Source organism: Felis catus, chromosome F1 (genome assembly GCF_018350175.1).
Source record: "Felis catus isolate Fca126 chromosome F1, F.catus_Fca126_mat1.0, whole genome shotgun sequence".
NCBI lineage: Eukaryota > Metazoa > Chordata > Mammalia > Carnivora > Felidae > Felis > Felis catus.
The window spans coordinates 12545735-12568097 of NC_058384.1; the positions used below are offsets into that span (position 1 = coordinate 12545735).

General features: G+C 42.5%; 2 protein-coding genes across 13 annotated transcripts in view; one reads left to right on the forward strand and one right to left on the reverse strand.

Moving 5' to 3' along the window:
* Positions 1-22363, reverse strand: part of SELP (selectin P) — a 1134746-nt gene that overhangs the window by 468792 nt on the left and 643591 nt on the right. The gene's annotated exons all lie outside the window — the stretch shown is intronic.
* Positions 2213-20855, forward strand: NTMT2 (N-terminal Xaa-Pro-Lys N-methyltransferase 2). Its single transcript, XM_023247955.2, has 4 exons — positions 2213-3124; positions 13475-13650; positions 19461-19710; positions 20508-20855. Exons 1-4 carry the CDS (start codon positions 2971-2973, stop codon positions 20777-20779), a joined length of 852 nt encoding a protein of 283 aa, XP_023103723.1. The 5' UTR covers positions 2213-2970; the 3' UTR covers positions 20780-20855.

Below are 22363 nucleotides of genomic sequence, written 5' to 3' on the forward strand. Positions count from 1 at the left end.
CATGTTGGGCTCTGGGCTGACAGCTCAGAGCCTGGAGGCTGCTTCTGATTCTGTGTCTCCCTCTCTGCCCCTGCCCTGCTCACACTCTGTCTTTCTCTCTCAAAAATAAATAACCATGAAAAAGAAATTTGTTTTAAGTCTTTCTTCTTAACACCATGAAATGCTCCTGTGGTTTCCCTGTTCTGTTTGATATCAGCTGCTTTCTCTCCATCCTCATGAAAATTGAGTGCAAATAAAGCAGGATGGTATTGTGTTAGATGAGACTCCGGGTGGCTAGCACAGAAAACCCAACCCAAGCTGGAATTAACAACAGATTTAGATAAATGTACCGTCTTCCAAAGGAAAACTGGACCTGAGAGAACACTGTGTGTTGATTGGCTCAGGGCGGGATGACTTACCCCTTCATGAACCACACGCTGCAGCAAAGGAAATGGTAACTTGGATTACAGTTTGGGCAATTCCTGAAGCCAGGATGGGGACAATTCCATCAAAATTGAATAGCTGCCCCTTGAGGTAGGGTGAGGGAAATGGGAAAATAGAAGCAGAGGAAAATGAAGGGAAATAAGTCAGAGTCAAAGAAATAGAACCCTTACTTTCTTGGCCAGTAAGATTAACATGTCAATTAAACATAAAGAAGGATCATGACTAGATATCTTCCACATCTTAGAAAACTTCCACTGATGATTTGTGAATTAGCTATCTATCGCTGCATTGAGACAAATTATTCCAAAATTTAGGTGCTTAGATGATGAGGCATTTATTTCTGTAGGCTGGTTACTTGGGTATAGCTTAGCTGGCTTGGTGTCTTTTATTAGGTTGGCTGGGAGAAGATCTTCCAAGCTCACTCAGGATTGTTGGTAGAATCTAGCTCCTCCTGTTGGACTCCAGGCCTGTGGCACTAAGACAGTTTCCTTGCCATGTGGGCCTCTCCACAGGACAGCTCACCACAGGCACTGGCTTCCCTCAGAGCAAACAAGCAACAGAGCAAAGGAAAATGTCCAAGATAGGCTTTTTCACAATCTAATCTTGGAAGCGATACCCTATCGTGTCTGCCATATTTTATTCTTTAGAAGTGAGTCAGTAAGTTTACCCCACTTTCAGGAAAGAGGAAGACACAGATGTGTGACTATCAGGAAGGAGCAGGGGATCTTTGGCGGCCATCTTAGATGCTGCCTACCATAATGCATAAGGTGCGCATTGGTGCATCTGTGTGTGTGCTTATGTTTGGGGTTGGTGGGTGTTCTGTGGTCCCACATGATATGGGTCCAATGGAGCACTGAGTTCTTATGGACTCTCCTGTTAGGAACATTAGAGGGATCAAAGGGTAGTCATGGTGCCCATAGGAAAGAGACAGCCTTCACAAGTTGAGAGTTTGAGCCGGTTTAATAAAGGGATTATTTATGGGTCTCCGGGGCGGCTCAGTCAGGTAAGCATCTGACTTTGGCTCAGGACATGATCTCATGGTTGGTGAGTTCGAGCCCCACATCAGGCTCTGCTGTCAGCACAGAACCTGCTTCACATCCTCTGTCCCCCTCGCTCTCTGCCCCCCCCCACCTGTGTCCTCTCTCTCTCTCTAAAAAATAAATAATAAACGTTAAAATAATTAAAAAGGGGGCACCAGGGTGGCTCAGTTGGTTAAGCATCTGACTTTGGCTCAGGTCATGATTTCTCATTCTTGGGTTTGAGCCCCGTTCCAGGTTCTGCACTGACAGCTCGGACCCTGGAGGCTGCTTTGGATTCTGTGTCTCCCTCTCTCTCTGCCCCTCGCCCGCTTGCGTTCTCTCTCTCTCTCTCCCTTTCTCTCTCAAAAATAGATAGTCATTAACAAAAATTTTTAATTAAAAAATTAAAAAAAATAAAGGGACTATTTAAAAAGGTGTAGGTAAGCATAGCAAAATTGCAAGGAATAGCGCATTACTCCCGGGGTTGTGACAGGATGGCACGTCACTACCCGGAGGGCTGAGGCAGTAGAGGAGGGAGCAGATGCCAGGCAGGAGCTATGACTTTCCACCAAAGGAAGAAGTCAGCCTATGGCATCTCCACAGGGAAGGTGCCAGGGGAATAAATACATCGGCTTATTCTCCTCCAGTCTCCTCCTGGCACCACCCATTGGCTGGACCCAACTAGAATCCAGAAGGCAAGAGAGTCCGCTGATCTCAATACAGGTCAGCGTCCAGGGTACAAAGTATGTGGGAAGGGTAAAGGGCCTATCAGAGGTACAGACACTAAGTGAAGACTTATGAGGAAAACCATCCCCACGATAGACAGAGAGGAAGAAACAGGCTAACCTGATGAGGTGTTGTTTAGAGCAATCTAGAAGGAAAGATTTGCTGGCAGAGATGGGTAGTGAACATCAAAACAGGTTTTCATATAACTGCGTCTCTTGGAGAATCCTTAAAAGTGGGAAACCCATATCCGCCTCTACGAAATGATTTGGGCAAACTTGCACTGATGAGAGGAGCCTGGGTGGCGAGGATGACTTTGAAGGGTCCTTGTAACTTGAGGATTCTGTGTTCCAGGGGGAGTGATGGAAATCAGGAAACAGGATCTCCTGCAAAATGTTCCCAGCGCTTTGAAATGGAAATTAGGCTAATTCCAATTTAGGAATCAAATTAGAGCAACTAGTCAGGGTGTTAGTGGGTTGTGCTCGTCCCTGTTTGAAGTTACAGACGGACGCTGCTTTTTCCTGGATGAAGCAGGATCCCACTCAGCCTGTTTTCATCTTTACTTAGCACCTGCTGGCTTGGAGCGGTGTCGCCCAAGCAATCAGACGGAGGCATGCGCCAGGAGCTTGACCTCCTGTGTCTGCTGCCCCTCCCCCACGCCCCATGACAGCCTCTCCTGATATGGATGGACAGGGGCCGGTTTAAAATGACAGTCTCAAGTTCGTGTAGGAAGGGAAGGCTAATTCAAAGAAACGGCCAGGCGAGCTTCCTGCCTCTGTAGGAATAATTTTCATCCCCCTTCACCATGGCCCACCTGGGAGCCCATTTTGCCTTTCGATCCCGCTGGCAGAAGACCGACGACGAACTCTGTCGACATAGCATGTCCTTCATCCTTCACAGAGCCATTCGCAATGACTTCTTTCAGAGCTATCTCTACCTGCTGGAAAAAATTCCCCTGGGTAAGTGAGTCAGAGCTACTAGAGAAGGGACCAGAAAGGGGGGACCGTGGCGAGGTCGCGCAAGAGGAGTTAGAACAAGGACTCTTTTCAGATAAAAAGAACCCATGACCAATGTCAGTGGGCTTAAATGTTTCAATGGCATTCTTTCTTGCAGGGCGCAAAGGCCGGGTGCTGCCTGGCAGGTCAGGCCTCCGCTTTGGGATTTCCACGCACCCTCAGCCACTGTGATTTGCTTCCCAGGGCATTGGTTTGCTCACAGAAATTCAATTCCTGTGTTTTAGAGGACATTTTTAATATCTGCAAAAATCGAGACGGGGGCAGTTTAGGTAACACAAAGGTGAGAGTATTAGTGCAGTAGTATATCAACTAAGGGTCCCCCCCCAAAAAAAACTAAACCATAATAGAGCAAGGTGTGTATGTGTGTGTGTGTGTGTGTGTGTGTGTGTGCGTGTGTGTGTGTGTGTGTGTGTGTATGAGCCCACACTCCGCACGCAATCCTTTCTGGCTTCCCTGAGTCACAATAATAGAGAGCCGAAAAGGAGCAAATTTTACTTTGGTCTTTGAATTTTAAGAAAAAAACTGGGGGCAGTGGTCTGTCTCCATTTTTGTTATTTCCTCTAGCTTTCAGAGAATTAGACAATGGGCAATAAAAAGCTTATTGGGTTTGTCTCCACTACTTTTCTCAGCCTCTGTGAAAGTGGTTACTTCAAGGAACTCTTAACAGCACTGAAGAGGAAATAACTGGCGATTAAAGAGTGAAGTGTCCCCCTTTGATTTATATTTTCCCCCAATGAAAGCAGAAACAGTATGTATCAGCCCCAGTCTGTTTTCTTAAGGCTGTCTCAAAGCCTCATTGTGCCCTTGATGTAGCCAGGCTTTCCAGACGTCGTAGGAACTAATAATTCTTTGTATTGCGTTCAAGAAACTAGATACCAGCAGCCCACGAAATTTTCTTTTCATAAATCCATTCCTGAAGGGATATTTAATTCTCGACATACAAATACATTCATCTCATACTTAGACAATGTTTCTTAAAATTTTCCTGTATTTGTAATTTTATTTGATCCTCACAGCCATATTATGGGATAGAAAGGAAAGTAGCATTATTTTTTTCCTTCCACCTGTGCACCTCCGCTCCCCCTCCCGCCCCCCCCCCCCCATCTTGTTTCTTCAAGCAGGGAAAAGAAAATCAGAGATGATGAGATCTAATCTAGACAGATCTCATCTAGATACCAAAGCAAGAACCCAAGACCAGGGTTCTTTCTGGTAGATCATACTGCCCACAAGTAATTCTTGTAGGATGTGTCATGCATCTCATTTGTATCCAACTGGAGAACACTAGAGCAGTCCATTTGGAAGGTGAGGATGTTCTGGTTGCTCCACACACCAGCAGAGCATTGTTTTTCCAGAACTAATTCTTGAGTATCTTGTGTGCACCCCATCTCGATAACGGTAGCCTGGTGGCCTTAGCTATCAAGAGAAAGATATCAGGAGAAAGATATCAATTACAATTACTAGGATACTCACTAAGGGGCAGATGGCTGCCAGATTTTAAAAATAATTACTAGAGGGGCGCCTGGGTGGCTCAGTCAGTTGAGTGTCCGACTTCGGCTCAGGTCATGATCTCACGGTCCGTGGGTTCGAGCCCCGCGTCGGGCTCTGTGCTGACAGCCCAGAGCCTGGAGCCTGCTTCGGATTCTGTGTCTCCCTCTCTCTCTCTGCCCCTGCCCTGCTCGTGCTCTGTCTCTCAAAAATAAATAAACATTAAAAAAAATTTAACCAAATTACTAGAGAGGAAAAGGAACACACCCCTGAAAGTAGCTGAAAGTGAATCGGAAAGGAATCTTTTCCGTATCATCTGAAAATCAGATGAAAATTGACTGGGACAAGTAGGCTATAATTTATATTTTGCCTAAATCCCTTTTTTCACCCAATAGAGTCATTCTGATTTTACCTATTTTTCTCTTCTGTGAATGTGCTGATAGTTTATCAATGATTTCCAATCTCTTAAAAATTATTAATAAAAGACAAACATTTTGACAAAGTCTTCCATGTAAGCCCAAAGTAAAACAGGAAACAGTGTAAATTTTCTGCTTAGGGTTGGGGACAGGGTCTATTCTCTGCTCTATCTGCCTGGCCTCATCAGTGGCTCTAGCTCCCATGACAATAGAGACTCATTTACTTTTCCTCTTCTTTATCTATATAGTTAGCATTTGCCATGGTTCTTGGCCCATCAAAAGAACTCGATCAATACCTGCTCGCAACAGATTAAATGATCCCTTAGTAATAATCAGTTGCACATCGCTAAAGTCTTGAGTGCGACTTCTGGCACTGCTGCTGATAGAAAAGTCACCAAAGTTAATGCAAATTCCTGAAGTCTCTGAGCATCACTTTCCTCAAAACCACAGGGCAATCGGAAGGATTAAATGCAGTTACATATGTGAAAACCGTCAAGGCTCAATAAGGACTCGTTTTGTTTTTGTTTTTGTTTTTCCTTTTCCTTCCTCAGAACCAGGCCTCTTTTAATGTCACCATGTAGGTCTTCCTTAGAATAGGCATCACCAAAGATATTAAGCTCAGCTCACTCTATGGGACTTCCCAAGCAGCCGCGGGTGTTAACGCTTTTTAGTCTGAACCCAGAACGAAGCCAGTAGTTCTCCCTCCCCAGCTCCACTCAGGTGTTTTAGAATTGGCTTCCCCCGCCTTTTGATGATTTCAAAACTTCACAGAAATGAAAATAAAGCCCTTAAAAAAAAAAGGTTAAGGAATGGCTACTGCAGGGTATACACAGAGAGTTTGTTGTTTAGGGTAATTATGGGAAGGATGTGGCTAACCAGACTCTTTGATTCCTTCTTTCCTTCCTCCCTCCTGCTAACTGCCTGCATTGGGTAGCCAGTCCCTTACAGCACGCTCTGCAGGGACATTCAGTCATGGGGACCTTTGCTCAAATATCCTCGGCTAGCTTCAGAAATTCGTGGAGAAGCAAAAGCGTGCATCCTAAAAATCTCCAGTGAAGGCTCGGCTATGCCACTGAATACAACCCCTCTTCAGGAAGGAGTTAAGTAACCTGCCGCGGGTCACGTGGCTTTGGGTGGTGGAGCGGGGTTCGACCCGGGCGGTCTGACTCCAAATCTGCCTTTTTTGAGCCTCAAAATCCTGCTGCCTCCCAATGAAAATTTCCAAAGGTGGCTGTTTGTGCACAGATAGGAAATAAACAGGAGAACAATTACATACATCTGCAGTTCATATACCAGGGCTCAAAGGGGCTCATGCAAGGCCTGATGGAGACGTTCCTTAAGTTAACCAGTCAGTAATTCTTCTAGCACTATCCACCGTGTATTTCCAAGTACACAGAAGTCGATGAATATTTATTAGTTATATATTGAGCAAGAGTCTAGCACTCCTGGACTTCGTTAAAGTCTTAGTCTAACTTCACCTTTAGAACAGTGGTTCCACAGAGTTCAGCAGAATCGGGGTGGGGCGGGACCTGGCCATGACCCTTCGTTTCTGTGTGATATTAAGTTACTAAATCATTCTGCGTCACTCATCTACTCATCTGCAAAATGATGCGCATAATCCCAGTTTTGAGTTAGCATGGTGAGGAGTAAAATAGAAAATGTGAAGAGATGGTAAGAAAGTGTTTAGTGTGATGCCTGGTGTACTGTTCCCACAAGTTCTTGGTACCCACCCTTTACTTGACTCTTTCTAGAAGAGTAAGTCTTTGAGGAGGAAATTGATAACAATGGTCACCTTTTTGCCATCACAATTAAAAGCCAGAGTTAATAAAAACACTTCCTGTAGGACACGTGGGACTGCCAAATAAAACTCAGCGTATAACCCATTGGCATTTTTCAAATTGATTTCACCCCTGTGGCCGGTGTTGCTGTACAACTCCCTGAACAGTGATGCTTTGTTCAAATGTTTACTGTTCCCTTCGCAAAGCTGCGAGATTATTTTTCTCTTTAAAGAAATGGAGGACCAGATAACTCCTCTTTTTATTTAGCAGACTTTCAGATACACAGCATGAGACGGATGAGATCCGGGTTTGGGATTTAAATAGACCTAGGTTTAGGGACGCCTGGGTGGCTTAGGTGGTTAAGCATCCGACTTGGGCTCAGGTCATGATCTCGTGGTTCGTGAGTTTGAGCCCCGCATCGGGCTCTGGGCTGACACTTCAGAGCCTAGAGCCTGCTTCGGATCCTGTCTCCCTTTCTCTCTGCCCCTCCTTCACTTACTCTCTCTCTCTCTCTCTCTCCCTCTCTCTCAAAAATAAATAATAAAACATTAAAAAATAATAGACCTGGGTTTAAATTCCAGTTGTGTCCTCACTAGCTACTCGATCTTGGGCTCGTGTTCTTGCTGCCCCGTGTTCTTCCATGGATAATACCATCTCTCACCTATTCAGTTAATATAAATGCTTAGCATAGGTAGGGCGTACATCCATGTGCGATCAATGATAGTTACTATTTTCTTATTACATGGGTATGCCTAATTAGGAGGATAGATATCTTACAAACTCTATGAAAACTGTAACTTTGGTCACTTATGTCAGCTTTTCCCTATAGCCACTCTCCATTTTGTTGAACCTGTATGTTACTCGAAGAACAAAACGCAAGACAATATTCATTTAGCCAGCGAATAGTCAAAGGACGCCTGCTATGGGTTAAGCATAACGGTAAGTCTTGGGGTGGCACAGACAAGTAAGATATCGCCTCCTCCTGAGGAATTCAGTGTAGGGAGACCCACACTGGCAGTTTTCACGGAAAGTGGAAACAGAGTGACAGAGACCCCCACCCGATGCCGCACAGGTGCAGATGAGGCATGGCGACTTGCTGAATCAGCTTCTGACCCTTCCGATGATATTCTCACCCGAAATCTGTCCCCACTATCTCAGCCTGACTTCCGGCCTTCTAAAATTTGATAGTAGGTGAGGTAGGACGCTCAAGTAGAAATAGAGAGTTGGGAAGACGTCAGCCAAGTGAGTAGGGGATGTGACGTGTGGTGGGAAAAGTGTGTTGTCCCTCCCGCCCTCCCTTTTGTTACCTCATTGGTGTTAAAGCCTGAAAAGAATTAGGAAACACCGAACTCGTCTTCAGCTGAAAAGGAAACATCCCTCTAAAACTTTTTTAGGGTAGGCAGTACATTATTTTAGAGACAAGAAACACCAGATGGCTAAGGCATTCAGGGAGCAAATCAAACCTACAGGGCCCCTCGGGGCAATTCTGAGACTTGATAATGATAACTCTAGCATTCTGGCACACCAGACCTTTGGATTCCACCAGAAATACTGATAAAGTTCTACTCCCCAGCCCTGCTGGTGAAAAAAATAGATATGAGTTCAGTTTTTTTAAGATTTCACGTACAAGTGAGATCATATGGTATTTGTCTTTCTGCGGTGATGTATTTCACTTAGCATGATACCCTCAGGGTCTATCCATGTATCCATGTTGTTTTAAATGGCAGGATTTCCTTCGTTTTTTTGGCTGAATAATATTCTATGGTACCTAGATCTTTCTCCCTCCCTCCCTCCCTCCCTCCCTCCCTCCCTCCCTCCCTCCCTTCCTTTCATTTTTATCATTAATTATTTAATAGCTAAATTGGCAAGGGCTCATCTGCAAATTTCTTTTATGGAAGGTCTTATCCTTCATAAGGGCATGTCCTAATTGGGCTTTTTTTTTTTAATCTTTCTTTCTTTCTTTCTTTCTTTCTTTCTTTCTTTCTTTCTTTCTTTCTTTTTCTTTGGCTTATAAATAAAAGGTTAGCATGATCCAATATCCTATCTCAAATCATTTCAAACTAAACGTCTAAACTTAGCCTACCCATCCTCTCAGATAAATTTTCAGTTGACAAACAGTTCTAACGTCTGGAATAAAGTCTAAACTAACTATAACCAACCATTTAGAAAAACAAAAAGGAATAGAAAGGAAATGAAAAGACAAGAAGATATTCAGCAGATGTAAGCACTTAGCTAATTACATTTTCCTCAGAGAGTTCACAGGATCTAGATTCTTCAGGGCAAATCAACTAGTATTCTACTTTCTTTTTTGTAACAAATAAACTATTGCAAGGTTCTTGGGAGGTCAGCCCATAATGTAGGTCAAGAAATAAGCACCATGTCATATCAAGAACGAATAGAACTATATCAAGAACTCCGTCTTAGACTACCCCAAGTTTCACAGAGGTTTTGCAGTCCTACAAGAATGAGCTACAAGATGTGTTTCTGTAGTAAAAAGGCACAGGCTGATGACTGATTACCTTATCTGAGTCAACTTGCACCATTGCAGGAGCTATCAGGAGGGGAGAACCTGGGGCTGGCCATGACACCTCATATATCGTTTTAGTGAAATGCTCCTGTCAATTAGGTGAAAATGAGAACTCAAGCCCATAACCATAAAAACCTACCTATTGAGACTGACCCCTGCTGGGCTTGGCATTCACTTGTGGTCTAAATGTTGCTGGCATAATGGACCATTCTCATTTCCAGATTAAGGTTTTTAATGGACTTCACCAACTAGTTGACTTAAGGTGATGATGAGTGTGGCTGCTTTGCTGCTTTGGTTGGATCAAGGAAACTCCTGGGCTGTGGCTCGCTTGTGATCCCGGGGAGCATGGAGCTCGGGGAAGACTATGAACTGTGATTTCCTAGCCTGGTTTTCTGAGACATACTGAAGAATTTGGAGCAGTCATGCTATGGGGACAGTTATGCTTGATTTTTGTCATCCCTGTTGAATTTATTGAGCCACCTGCTGTTTACACAACACTTTACCAAGTGCTAGAGAAGGGAGATTGGTGTAGGTGAGTGGTTCCCAATGTTCTCAACATGAAGACTCTCCTTTTAATGTTGTATTTCCCCAGTCAGTTGCTAATATGTGTATAAGATGGCAAAAAGCATCTATATATTTAATACTTTTAGAAGACATTTTAAAAACAATCAATGTATAACAGTTAGTATGTATGGGAGATATAGTATATAATATTGTTAGTCTCTAGAAATGATGTAGATTGGAACTGATTCTTATATCCCTTTCAGTAAGTTCATGACCATTAAAAGATCCAAACAGTGGCTCCAAAGTCTTTGAGTTGGAAAATACTGATGTAACTCCATAGATGGAATGTATTATGATGGAATATTTTAATATAAGTGGTGTTTGTTGGATTTTTAACTTCTAAAATCACAATTTGGGACTATGTCATTGTTATTTAATCCAGAGACAAATAGTACATTAGTCCAATTTCACAATCTTGGGGTTACTGGAAGAAAAATGATTTCTAGTGAAGGTTAAATAGACTCTCTTTTCTCTCTTATTGTTTCTTTTCTTTCTACTGGCAATTATGTCTATTTTGGTTTGCTTTACATCCTGATCAGAACATTTTGTACTGTTGTGTATTTTGCTTGGAGTTTCCACCTATCTTTTATTTGTGATGGTTGAGATTAAAAATATGTCTTCTTTAGAATATCACTAATGTCTCCTTGCTTCTTATCTACTCTGTCTATTGCCCAGAATCCAATTCATTCTACTTCTGGATGAACTTATGTTTCTGGGGCCTATAGTTTCTGTTGTAATAAAAACTTTCTAGATCTGATAAGTATCTGTAATTTGGGAATTTGTTTTCTTTGGATTCTTGGATTACTTTCATTGTCTTTTAACATTATCTTCTCTTGATTTGAACGCTCATTGGGCTGGAATATTGCTTCAACAAACTTCTGAAGAATGAATCCATGGTAGGTAAATATTCTTCCACAGTTTGATGGGGTATTAAGTTTTAGCTTCAAAATACTTTTCCCTAAGAATATTGATGGCATTGCTTCTTTGTTTTTAAAGATTTTATTTGTAAGTAATCTCTTCACCCAACATAGGACTTGAACTCGCAATCGTGAGATCAAGAGCCACATGATCTACTGACTGAGGCAGACAGGTGCCCCTGTTTTCTAGTGTTTCTAATGAGACTTGTGTTATAAGCCTGACTCTAGTCCTTTGAGTATAGAGTTACCAGATAAAATATAAAACTCCAAATAAATTTGAATTTAAAATAATCAAAAAAATAATCTTTAGTGTAAGTATGTCTCATGTGATATGCAATATTTCAAGTATATTTATATTATGAAATTGTTTGTTTAACTGAAATTAAAAGCTAATTGTGTGTCTCATATTTTTATTTGCTAAATCTGGCAACCCTTGAGGATCAACCACCTTTTCCCCTCTAAATAACTTTAGAATCTTCTAATTCTTCCTCTTTGCATTTTGAAATTTCCTAAGGATTTGTGTAAATGTGGCATTTATTTCATTATTATTATTTTTTTATATCCATGCTGCTCAGAACTTGTTCGATCCTACAATCACTTTTAGCTCTGGGAAATTTTCTTCTATTATTTCTTTGATAATTTTCTTCCTTCTATTTCTCTGTTCTTAAAAATCCTAATCGGTTTGATGTTTGAGCTTCCTGAATTAAGTCTTTATAGCTCTAATCTTTTTACCTCTGTTTTCCACATCCGTCTTTTTGTTTCTGTCCTGACAAATTTACTCAAAGTTGTATTCCAAAGTTTTTGGTAATCAAAACTTTAATTTCTAAGAAGTCTTTATTATTCATTGAATTATCGCTTTCTTGGCATCTTATCATCGATTTATGGATGCACCAGTTCTCATCTCTCTCCAAGGATATGTGAATTTTCTGTTTAGTTTTGATTCAAATTCTCATCCATTTCTTGAGTTAGTTCTATTTCCTTTGGGGTCGTTTCTGATTGTTTATGTCTATTTTTTCTTTCAGACTGCCACCTTACCCCCATGTGTTTGGAAATCATTGTTCATCCACAGTTAGGAATAAAGAACAGGGTCAATGATTCTAGGTAATGGAGAATGTTTCTTCTGGTATATATGTCTTTAGTAGATCTTACTAAAGTCTCACCTTTGTGAGCAGATGTGAAAGTGGTATTCCAGGATCCTATACTAACCGGTTTAGGTCTCCTTAGGCGATTAATTAAAAAAAAAAATTTTTTTAAGAGAAGATACTTCCCTGCCCAGGATGACAGTTGTGCTATCAGTTGCTTTTGGGAGGGTGCGTTTGTCCTTTCACTGGTTTTTTTTATTAACTCTTATTTCCTTTTGCAACTATCTGAGGCTGCAAATTTTTAAGCTTTGTTCCATCTGCTTTTTTGTCTTCCAGACATTTGTTGAAGTCATGAATCCATCGGTGGCCCCCCCTCTCATTTTCTTCAGTTATGTGTTGAGGTTATTAAAACAATTTGGGGGGAATATGGGGAAGGAGGAAAGACAAATGCATTCAGTTTACATTCTTGAATGAGAAATTCCTTCCTTTCATTCACTCTCTACCATTTCCTCCTGAATGTCCTCTAATATGGCAACCCTTTTATATTTTATACCTGAAGAGGTATAACATACTATTTTATACCTAAGAGGTGTATTTTCATCTACAAAGATCACTTAAATGCACGCAAATTTGCCTCTCAGAAGTTGGAACATATGTTTTTCAAAAAATAAATGTGTTAAAATAATACCTCATGTGGTGTCTAAAATAATGAAGTGATGTAGTATATGCGAATGTGCCTAGCACACTGCCTGCTATGGAAGAGTTGCTCAATAAATATAACATTTTTTAATTATTTTATTTTCAGAAGATAGAGCTTAAGCACATTTTCTGTAATGTTGGTACAAAGAGATATTTCAGTGTGAGTTGCTTAAAAAAGAGGTGAAAAATAGCTACCCCAAATGTACTTCGTGATTAGAAGTAAAGATTAACAGTTAAATCCTCATAAAACACTTGGAGCTCAAAGATAAAACTCACTGTGAGACTTGTGACATGCTGTGCTTTTTTTAAGTTTATTTATTTTGAGAGAGAGAGCACAGGAGGGGCAGAGAGAGAGGGAGAGTGAGAATCCCAAGCAGTCTCCACACTCAGCAAGGAGCCCATAGTGGGGCTTGAGCCCATGAACCATGACCTGAGATCATGACCTGAGCCAAAAATCAAGACTTGGATGCTTAACCCACTGAGCCACCCAGGCGTCCTTGTGACATTCTTTATTCTACGATAACAAATACTGCCAAACTTAAAAAAAAATACAGTAATAAGCTACAGTTTCATTAAACTATAGGGTCATTAAGTCATGAAAATGCCACTATGCATGAGCTACCCAAAGATCAGAGGGGTTAAGAAGTTTTCTCAAGGCTACATATCGAGTAAGTCACTGAGCCAGAACTCAGACCCAGATCTTCTGACTGTGCCCTTTCCTCCACATGACAAATGGGCAGGCTTCTGAGAAACAATTCCATGTGTGATAAGATTGAACTTGTTCTGTCATATACATATTGATAAATATTCATATTTCATTTGCAGTGAAATTGTATGCTTTAACAAGTCAAATCATCAATGGGGAGATGCAGTTCTATGCCAGAGCTAAACTTTTCTATCAAGAAGTACCAGCTACAGAAGAGGGTATGATGGGAAATTTCATTGAACTGTCCATCCCAGATATCCAGGCTTCTCGGGACTTTCTTCGGAAGTTTGTTGGGGTGAGTTATGCAACTGCAGCTTGATGAGGAAGCAAAGTCCTCACAAACATTGAGCTCACATGCTTCTGTGTGGTCATTTAAGTCGTATTAAAGCCATATGGCTCAGCCAAGAGTTGAGCCCGAAAGCCTCTTTTAAAATGTTCAGAAGGGATGGGTCGCATCAAACCACTGGCTTATCCCCCTTGGCCTTTCACCATCCTATAGCCTCAGCTGATCTCTCATGCTTCAGGGGAAAGGGAACTAGCAGTGCTAATACTACGATTGGGGGATTAAGAAGACATCTCTTTTATAGTCTTCCAGATGAAACCGTTCACACCCAGATGACTGATGAGAGATCATGCCATTTGGGATCTTGGGGCGATTTACTGATTTCCTGCAATACAAATGTAACATAGTAAGGAAGTGCATGCCTATGTTTGGCTTGAAAACGAGAAGTACAGTAGAATCTCTTTATATTATTTAATACGTAGTTCAGACTTCGCCTCGAAAGAATGTGATCTCTTTGTAGCCCCGGGGTTGGGTGAAACTGCTTCCTCACTTCCCTGTCAGATGGAGACAAGACAGTAGAGGGTAGGGACAATAATCTTCAGCTCTTCTATTTAATGTACAAGCAACCTTGGAATGGTTCCTTAAATGCTGTAAGCTTCAGTTTTCTCACCTGTGACTAGGGCATTAACCATCGAACCTACCTCAGAGGATAATACGAAGATCCAATGAGCCAACGTGCAAAGAAATGTGCTTGCTTTGTTGTGCATAATTATTACCCAATAAATCTAATTTATTGCTACTACTAATAATAACAGGCTTTGGGGTGCCTGGGTGGATCAGTCAGTTAAGCGTCTGACTTCGGCTCAGGTCATGATCTCATGGTCCGTGAGTTCAAGCCCCGCATGGGGCTCTGTGCTGATGGCTCGGAGCCTGGAGACCATTTCCGATTCTGTGTCTCCCTCTCTCTCTGCCCCTCCCCTGCTCATGCTCTGTCTCTGTCTCTGTCTCTCTCTCAAAAAAAAAAATAATCATTAAAAAATTAAAAAAAGTAATAACAGGCTTTCATAAAATGCATTCATTAGAGTTTCAGGAACTTCATTTAGTTGCTAGAATAGATTTAATAAAGCTGCCGATACCACAAAGCTGTTGTTGGTCCTACTGAAGACAAAGTCCTAACTGGCAACCAGGTTTCATTCCAATTCATTTGGAAGTCATCTGTTTGAAATTTGGAGCCCATTGTATCCTGATAAGGGAAGCATTATCAATATTATAAATATCTGAGTTGGGTTTTCAAGTGCACTATCAATAATATCCCGAGTGTTAAGGTGAAGTTCACTTCACATCCAACCTCCATAGAGCACCAAGTGTCTGAGCAGAGAAGTTAAATCAGGATGGAGCATCCATCGGGGCCGACGAGTCTGAACATCAGCTGTGGCCACGAAGGACCATGAAGCTGGAGATGACGTCCATGAATGTTTGTAGGTCAGGATAACCCGGAGTATTTCTAAATCAGTATCACTGACTGATTTCACGGAGTGCTTTGCCTGCAATAGTCCCTCTGCTAAGCACTTTAGAAGTATCGTCTTGATTACTTTTCAAAAGAATTCTAGAAGGTAAGTACTATTATCATCCGTATTTTTTACACTGGTAGAAACCGAGGTTTGGAGACGTTAACTAAGTCGTCAAGGTTATGCAGCCGGTAAGAGACAGAGCAGGGACTGAAGTCTAGCCAGGCCTGTCTGACACCAGACTCTCTACTCTTAACCGTGACATATTTTTTCCATTTGTCTCATGAAGCAGAAAAATCCTTGGTGTGTGTGTGTGTGTGTGTGTGTGTGTGTGTGTGTGTGTGTACCACAGACCTCAATTCTCCTCCGGCCTGGCCGAAAGCTCTCCCTTCTGCCTGCCTCGTGGTGAGGCTGACTTTGATCCCAGTGCATTTCAGAAGCTTAGTTAGTAATCCAGCTGTCTTGTCACTCCATGTGGAGTGCCAAGCTGACCACAGGGATGCTGGTCAGACAGAGCCCATACAACGCCCATGGACCTGGGAAAGGAAACAGCCTTGTGCTTGCATATTTGTGTTGGAAAAGAGGAGCCTGCTCTTTTCAAACAAATATAAGGAGTCCTTCTTAGGAGACAAGGCTCATTGAGAAACCGTGACCTCTAACTGAGTATAAGCAGTCTTTTTAAAGAAATGATATTTTTGTACTTTGACCTCAATAATCTGCTAAGTTAGTATCCAGGTCAAGATACAAGGAGTTATGGAATATGAGTATCTGACATGATTTATCCTTATGTCAACTGGGAAAAGGCAGATTGTTTAATTTAAAGTTTTGCTTTCTTTTCAACACTTAGTGACACAGGACAGCGAGAAAAGTTGTTTAAACTTGCTGCGTTTATGTTTACTTTAGCAAATAAACAAATGATGCCAAGGTGATGTCAATGGCACAGCTGATAACGGTCCTCATTTTAGCTTTCTAGTGGGGGAAAGTGGCAATTTGTAAAAAGTAATCAGTATTTGACGGTATTTATCTATTGACATTTCTCAGAGATTGGATGATTAAAAACTCTGGGTCTCACTTGTTATATTTCACGGTTTCTATACAGTGGCATTCAGCACTTCCTTTTGAGTTTTAAATCCCACAGGAATGAACTTACAATGATGTCCTTGAAAACAAAACATATAGGCAGAATCAAAACTAAAACCAAATTCCCAAGAGTATTTTACTATTTTATATGAGTCCATAAGTATGAAGACAATACCATAAATGAGAACGAAATTAACAAAACATCTTGTTTTGAAATCACACCTTGTATATAGGTCCAGTCACATTCATGGAAGGACATCAGGTTTCAATACAGGCAGCGTTGGTGTCCAGGAGGCAGGAGATGTCCCTGAGAATGGTCTTTAAATTTTTTTTTTAATGTCTGTTTATTTCTGAGACAGAGACAGAATGCGAGTGGGTTAGGGGCGGAGAGAGAGGGAGACACAGAATCCGAAGCAGGTTCCAGGCTCTGAGCTGTCAGCACAGAGACCGACACGGGGCTCGAACTCACGGACCATGAGATCATGACCTGAGCCGAAGTCGGACGCTTAACCGACTGAGCCACCCAGGCACCCCGAGAATGGGCTTTAAATACCCCTTCCCATACGAGCTGCATGTGAATGAGAGAGAGAAAGAATATGGGAGGCAGTGGCAGCCGTATGCAGTGAAATATAATAAATACAACTAAGCCACAGTGGTGAGAGGCGAGCAGTACACACAATTTGGGTGAAAGGTACCTTTCTGTATTTGTAAATGACCATTGTTTCAAAAGTAATTATAGTCAAATATCGCACGTCTCCGTTGGTGAAAAATATAAATCAGAGTGAGAATTTTCAAGGGAATTCTATTTCAAACATTTCACCTCTCTGAGCCTCAGTTTCTTGGTATAAAAAAGTAGGGAAATTAGACATGAGTGCTTTAAGCACTCTAGGGTTTTGTTGAGATCCTTCAAGGTCCTACTGGGACAATGACAGGAAGGGCGAGCGGGTGAGGCTCTGGCTCACTTTAACAAGAACAGCTTCAGGTTTATTTGTTCAATGAGAAAAAGGAGGTCAGCTATTGTAATCTGACATCTCTGGCATAGGTCTCTGAGCCCTCTTTGGGCTCTATGGTTCTAATTCTAAGGCCACTTGCTACAATAATGTGAGCAACATGATCTGTAGAGACTTTAAGGCCAAGAAATGGTAAGAACAATTTGTAGTAATCTCTGAGTATACACATTTCTACTAAGATCATTTCGACAGCTTACAATAACGTTCCTATACTTAACCCACCCATCGTGTTTATGTTGTGGATTTACTTAAGGGATGTTTTCTTTATGACGCTCACAGCATAAGCCTTTAGCCTAGGTCTTCTTTTTCTCTGAATGAGTTTAGTTTACGTTATAATATCTGAATGAGGGAGGTGGCGTCGTGTAAGTGGAAATGGCAAATACATGGTATGGGTACCACCACGTCCCCCTTCCCATACTCAAGGGAGACATCACTAGTCAATCACAGAGCTCTTTCCTGCTCAGTCTCGGTGAAGCCTTAGAATATTTTTCAACGTAGCATCGGACAGATACTATCAAGGGAATCGGAGTTGGCGCTTGAGGGGACGGCTCTAAGGTAGAACTGCCTTTGGATTCACACAGTTCCCTGTTCAAGTTCTAGGTCTGCCATTAGCTGTGGAAACCCAACATTCCTCAGCTTCAAACTGGGGGGTAATCATTATCTTGTGGAGTCGTTTTGATGTTAGTTATTACAGATGCAAAGAGCTTCTATATATAAGCACATGATAAATCATGCTTATTATGATTCCATTTGAAAAGAAGCCAAAATGTCTTCACTTTTTGTTCTTCGCTGTGCCTTTATTGCTGTACAGAAGGCCCTTTGAGTGGACTAGAAAGCAGCATTTCTGATGTTTCCTTCTGCTCAAATCTTTTCTTAAATCCTTAGTTCCTGAGAAAACAAGAGTAGGCTTTCTCCTTAAGATCTTGATTGGCAAGATCTTATTATTATAATTTCTAGCATAAAATCTATTTAGCAGTCACCCCAATTATGGGCAAATAATTTAGACCAGATAATATAGAGAGACCGAATAATATATATCTCAGAGTTTCAGCTGTCCATATATATATATATATATATATATATATATATTCATATGTGCATATGAATATACTACTTTACAGAAGCAAGTTTGAGAAAGTTTTCATTGGCTGATTTCCTCCTCCACCATCTATCCATCCTTCACCTCCGGTTAATTTAGTGTACAGACCTACTTTATTTTTATTACTTTTTAAAGTTGATTTTATATCTTGAGAAAGAGGGGAGTGGTTAGAGAGAAAGGGAGAGAGAGAATCCCAAGCAGGCTCTGCACCATCAGCACAGAACCCCACGCAGGGCTCGATCTCATGAACCATGAGCCTGAGCCAAGATAAAAAGTTGGACGCTCAACTGACTGAGCCACCCAGGGTCCCCGAGACCTACTTTATAAAAACAATTTTAGGGGGTTTTGTGCACAGTACATCATACAGTTTCTCTTACAAAGACAGGAAACAATTTCTAGCATTAAAAGAGATAAGGAGACTTTGCCACAAACACCTTCTATCCATGTGAATGTGCTGTGTGCCATCGGGGTGGGTTTGAAGTAAAATTCTGTCTGTAAGGTTTTCCGGCTTCGCTTCGTTTCACCTCACCTCTCCTCTCTCCCTTCCCTTCCCTTCCCTTCCCTTCCCTTCCCTTCCCTTCCCTTCCCTCCCCTTTCCTCCCCTCCCTTCCTCTCTCCCCTGTCCTCCCCATCCTTTCCCCTTTTCTTTCTTTCCTCTTTCTTTCTTTCTTTCTTTCTTTCTTTCTTTCTCTCTTTCACAAAGCAATAAGCTACCATGCAGGTCCATTTAGCTGTGGGCTTGACCCAAATTTACAGTTAATAACATTCTACTTTATAGGGCTTTCTGTGACCCATTTCTTAGAGGAAATTACTGAGTTTTTAGACCTAAAACATTATTTTCTAAAATCTTACTTTGTAATTCTTTTCAAGACCTCTATTTGGATAAAACAAAGAAAGTAAACACTAGCAGTGTTGGCTATTTCTTGAAAGAGGCAATTGGATGTTCTAGAACTTGTTTGTGGTAGTCGGTACGTGCCTGGATGCATTGAATGGTACACTTAAAATAGTACATTTTATTATATGAAAATTGACCTAAATAAAGTTGATTCAAAGAGGTAACCGGAGTATCCTAGACTCAGGGTACGTGTCTGTACTTGAAGCATCCCACAAGGTACCTTTCTGCAGGGCCCCGGGAGAGCTGGGACAGACTGTGCCTTGGATTGTGGCTCTGGAATAGGAAGGGTCAGCAAGCATGTCTTGTTGCCGGTTTTCAAAAGCGTGGAACTGGTGGACATGATGGAATCGTTCCTCGTCGAAGCCCAGAACTACCTGCAGGTCAACGGGGACAAGGTAGAAAGCTACCACTGCTACAACCTGCAGGAATTTACACCCCCACTGGGGAGATATGATGTCATCTGGATTCAGTGGGTCTCTGGTCAGTCCTGCATGGCATGGCATCTGCCTTTGTCCCCTTCCGAGAGAGAGAGGAGAGAGAGAGAGAGAGAGAGAGAGAGAGAGAGAAGACAATACTTGGGGCTAATTTGAGGATTTGTGGAGAGGGAGCAAGGACGTTCGGGGAGATGTAGTCGTAGTTGTGCTAAGGCTAGTTAGGCAGCCTTAGGCATCATGGAAACTCCCCCCGCAGCTCTGGTCCTCCCACCGTCTCCCCTAACATCCTCTGTCACGAGCCTGAAAATTCCCGTCCTTGGAGATGGAGTGCCTTTGGACCAACCTAACCCTGCAAAGAAAACCAAATACTTGAAAAACTTGAAAAAGTGGGGTCAAAAAGAGTTTATCCCCATGTAGGGGCAAAACCGGACTTCCTTAGATTTAAATTCCCAGGAAGTGACACAGCAGTGAGTTAGATATTGGTCTCAGTGTGTGTGTGTCTAGGGGACACAGAGCAGTAATGACAAAGTTGGGTTGTCTGGGGACGATGGCGGGGATTCATGGGAAAGGCAATAGTTTATTTCGTGCCTATGAGGTAGATAGAACAGGTGGCATAATATCTAGTTTATAGATGGGACACTGAGCCTCCTCAGAGAGGATACCTATCCTCCTATCGAAGCCTCCCACAACCAGAACAATTCAGGCTATTAAATAATTCATGAATGAGTGAACCAATGGTCTCCTGATTCTTAGCCTTGTGATCTTTCCTACCTTCCTACTCCCCTCCCTCCCCACCCCCCACCATTCCATCCTGTTTCCCCATCTACTTGGCCTCACCTGTAGGGTACCTGACCGACAAAGACCTTCTTGTATTTCTTTCCCGGTGCCGAGCTGGCCTGAAGGAAAACGGTGTCATCATACTGAAGGACAACGTGGCTCGGGAGGGCTGTATTTTCGATCTCTCGGACAGCAGTGTGACTCGGGACATGGACATCCTCCGGAGCCTCATTAGGAAGAGCGGGCTGGTGGTGCTGGGCCAGAAGAAGCAGGATGGCTTTCCAGAACAGTACATCCCGGTGTGGATGTTCGCACTGCACAGTGATGGACAGTCCTGACCAGCAGGTGGGAATGGGGCTGGACTGCACAGGGGTTCTTTGGGACAGAAGTACGCTCCTCATAATTCACGGCGGCGGTGGGGGGGGTGGCGGGATGGAGAGAAGGGATCCAATGCATGTCTGGAAATGCTCAATGTAGTATGTACAAGTTTCCACTAATTTTATAAGTACGTGCACACACTCGGTGGATTTCCCGGCAGATAAATGCAGTGAAACATCAGGAAAACTGTTTTAAGAGACTGCCGTATACACCCAAACTGTACATTGTACACAAAACCAGAAAAGGGAGCAGTGTTCACAAATTCTAAACTGCCCTGGTCCCTGAAGATTTGCATTATGGAGTATTCCGGGATGGATGGGGTAAAGTCTTGCCCCCCTTGCTCTGCCCTCATGTTAGATGCATTCTATTCCCTTCCTCTCCGGGACGACTATTTCTCTTAGAAGTAAAAGCTCACCCTAATTACGAAAGGCACGGGTCAAAATAATCTTATGAAAACAAACCCATTGCTTAATCTTGTCGTTAGCTTTTCTCTTCACAGAAAAAGTATATATGGTTTCGCTTTCTATTTGGGGTCAGTTTCACCACCCAGTGATGTAATATGGGTGTAATTTGATAACAGAAGCCTGCATTTCAATGATGAGGAAGCGTCTCATTTCAGGAGAAAATGTTGTACCGTTGACATTTCAGCTGTGAACAGATAAGTAAATGTCATTGATAATCTAATTTTAGCCACTGGCCTCCGACACCGCTTGCCTCATCGCGTCTGGCCCCGTTGCTTTCATTGATGTGAATGTACGTTGGGAAGAGAAGGGAAATGATAAACCTGAAAACTGAACTAATGGGATTAATTTAAGGCATTGGTTTAATTAAAAATAATCTAACACCATTCAAGCACAGCATTTCATTTTTATTATCAGAATGTTTAAATGTCACTGCTCCTACCTTCGAAGCACTCCAATATCTTCATGTTGAGGTGTATATTTGTATATTGACATATATTGTGTTTTTGGATAGTCCCTGGCGTGGTGAGGACCTGCAGGGCACTTCCCCTGTGCTGTGGTGTATAACTGGAGTCGGTGGGCGGGGCCGCAGTCAGACCTGATGTCTGCCCCCAGGCCACCGCTGGGGCCACAGTCAGACTGGTGTGTGCCTTCTCTTCCCCTCTCCTAGGGGCGGGATTCACTGTGGGGTGGCGTGGCCCGTCTGGGCTACTTGCACACTGCCAGGCTTGTGATGCTGGGGATCTGGCGTATTAGCTGGGGTGGGTAGGCAAGGTGCACAGGGGCAGGAGGGGCAGGCTTAGATCACTTCTCCTTAGGTGATCCACTTCAGGAGGGGCCCCTCTTCCGTGGGCCTCTCGTCTGCGTTTGGCTCCGGCGACTCCGTTCTGCTAATCCTCTGGCAGTTTTCTGGGTTATTTAGGCAGGTGTAGGTGGAATCTAAGTGATCAGAAGGACGTGCGGTGAACCCAGTGTCCTCCTAAGCCGCCATCTTGCCCACTCGACATATATTGTGTTTTGAGACAGACGGAGTCTTGTGCGAAATGCAACACATCAGTTTAATTAAAGAAGGTCTACCGCATG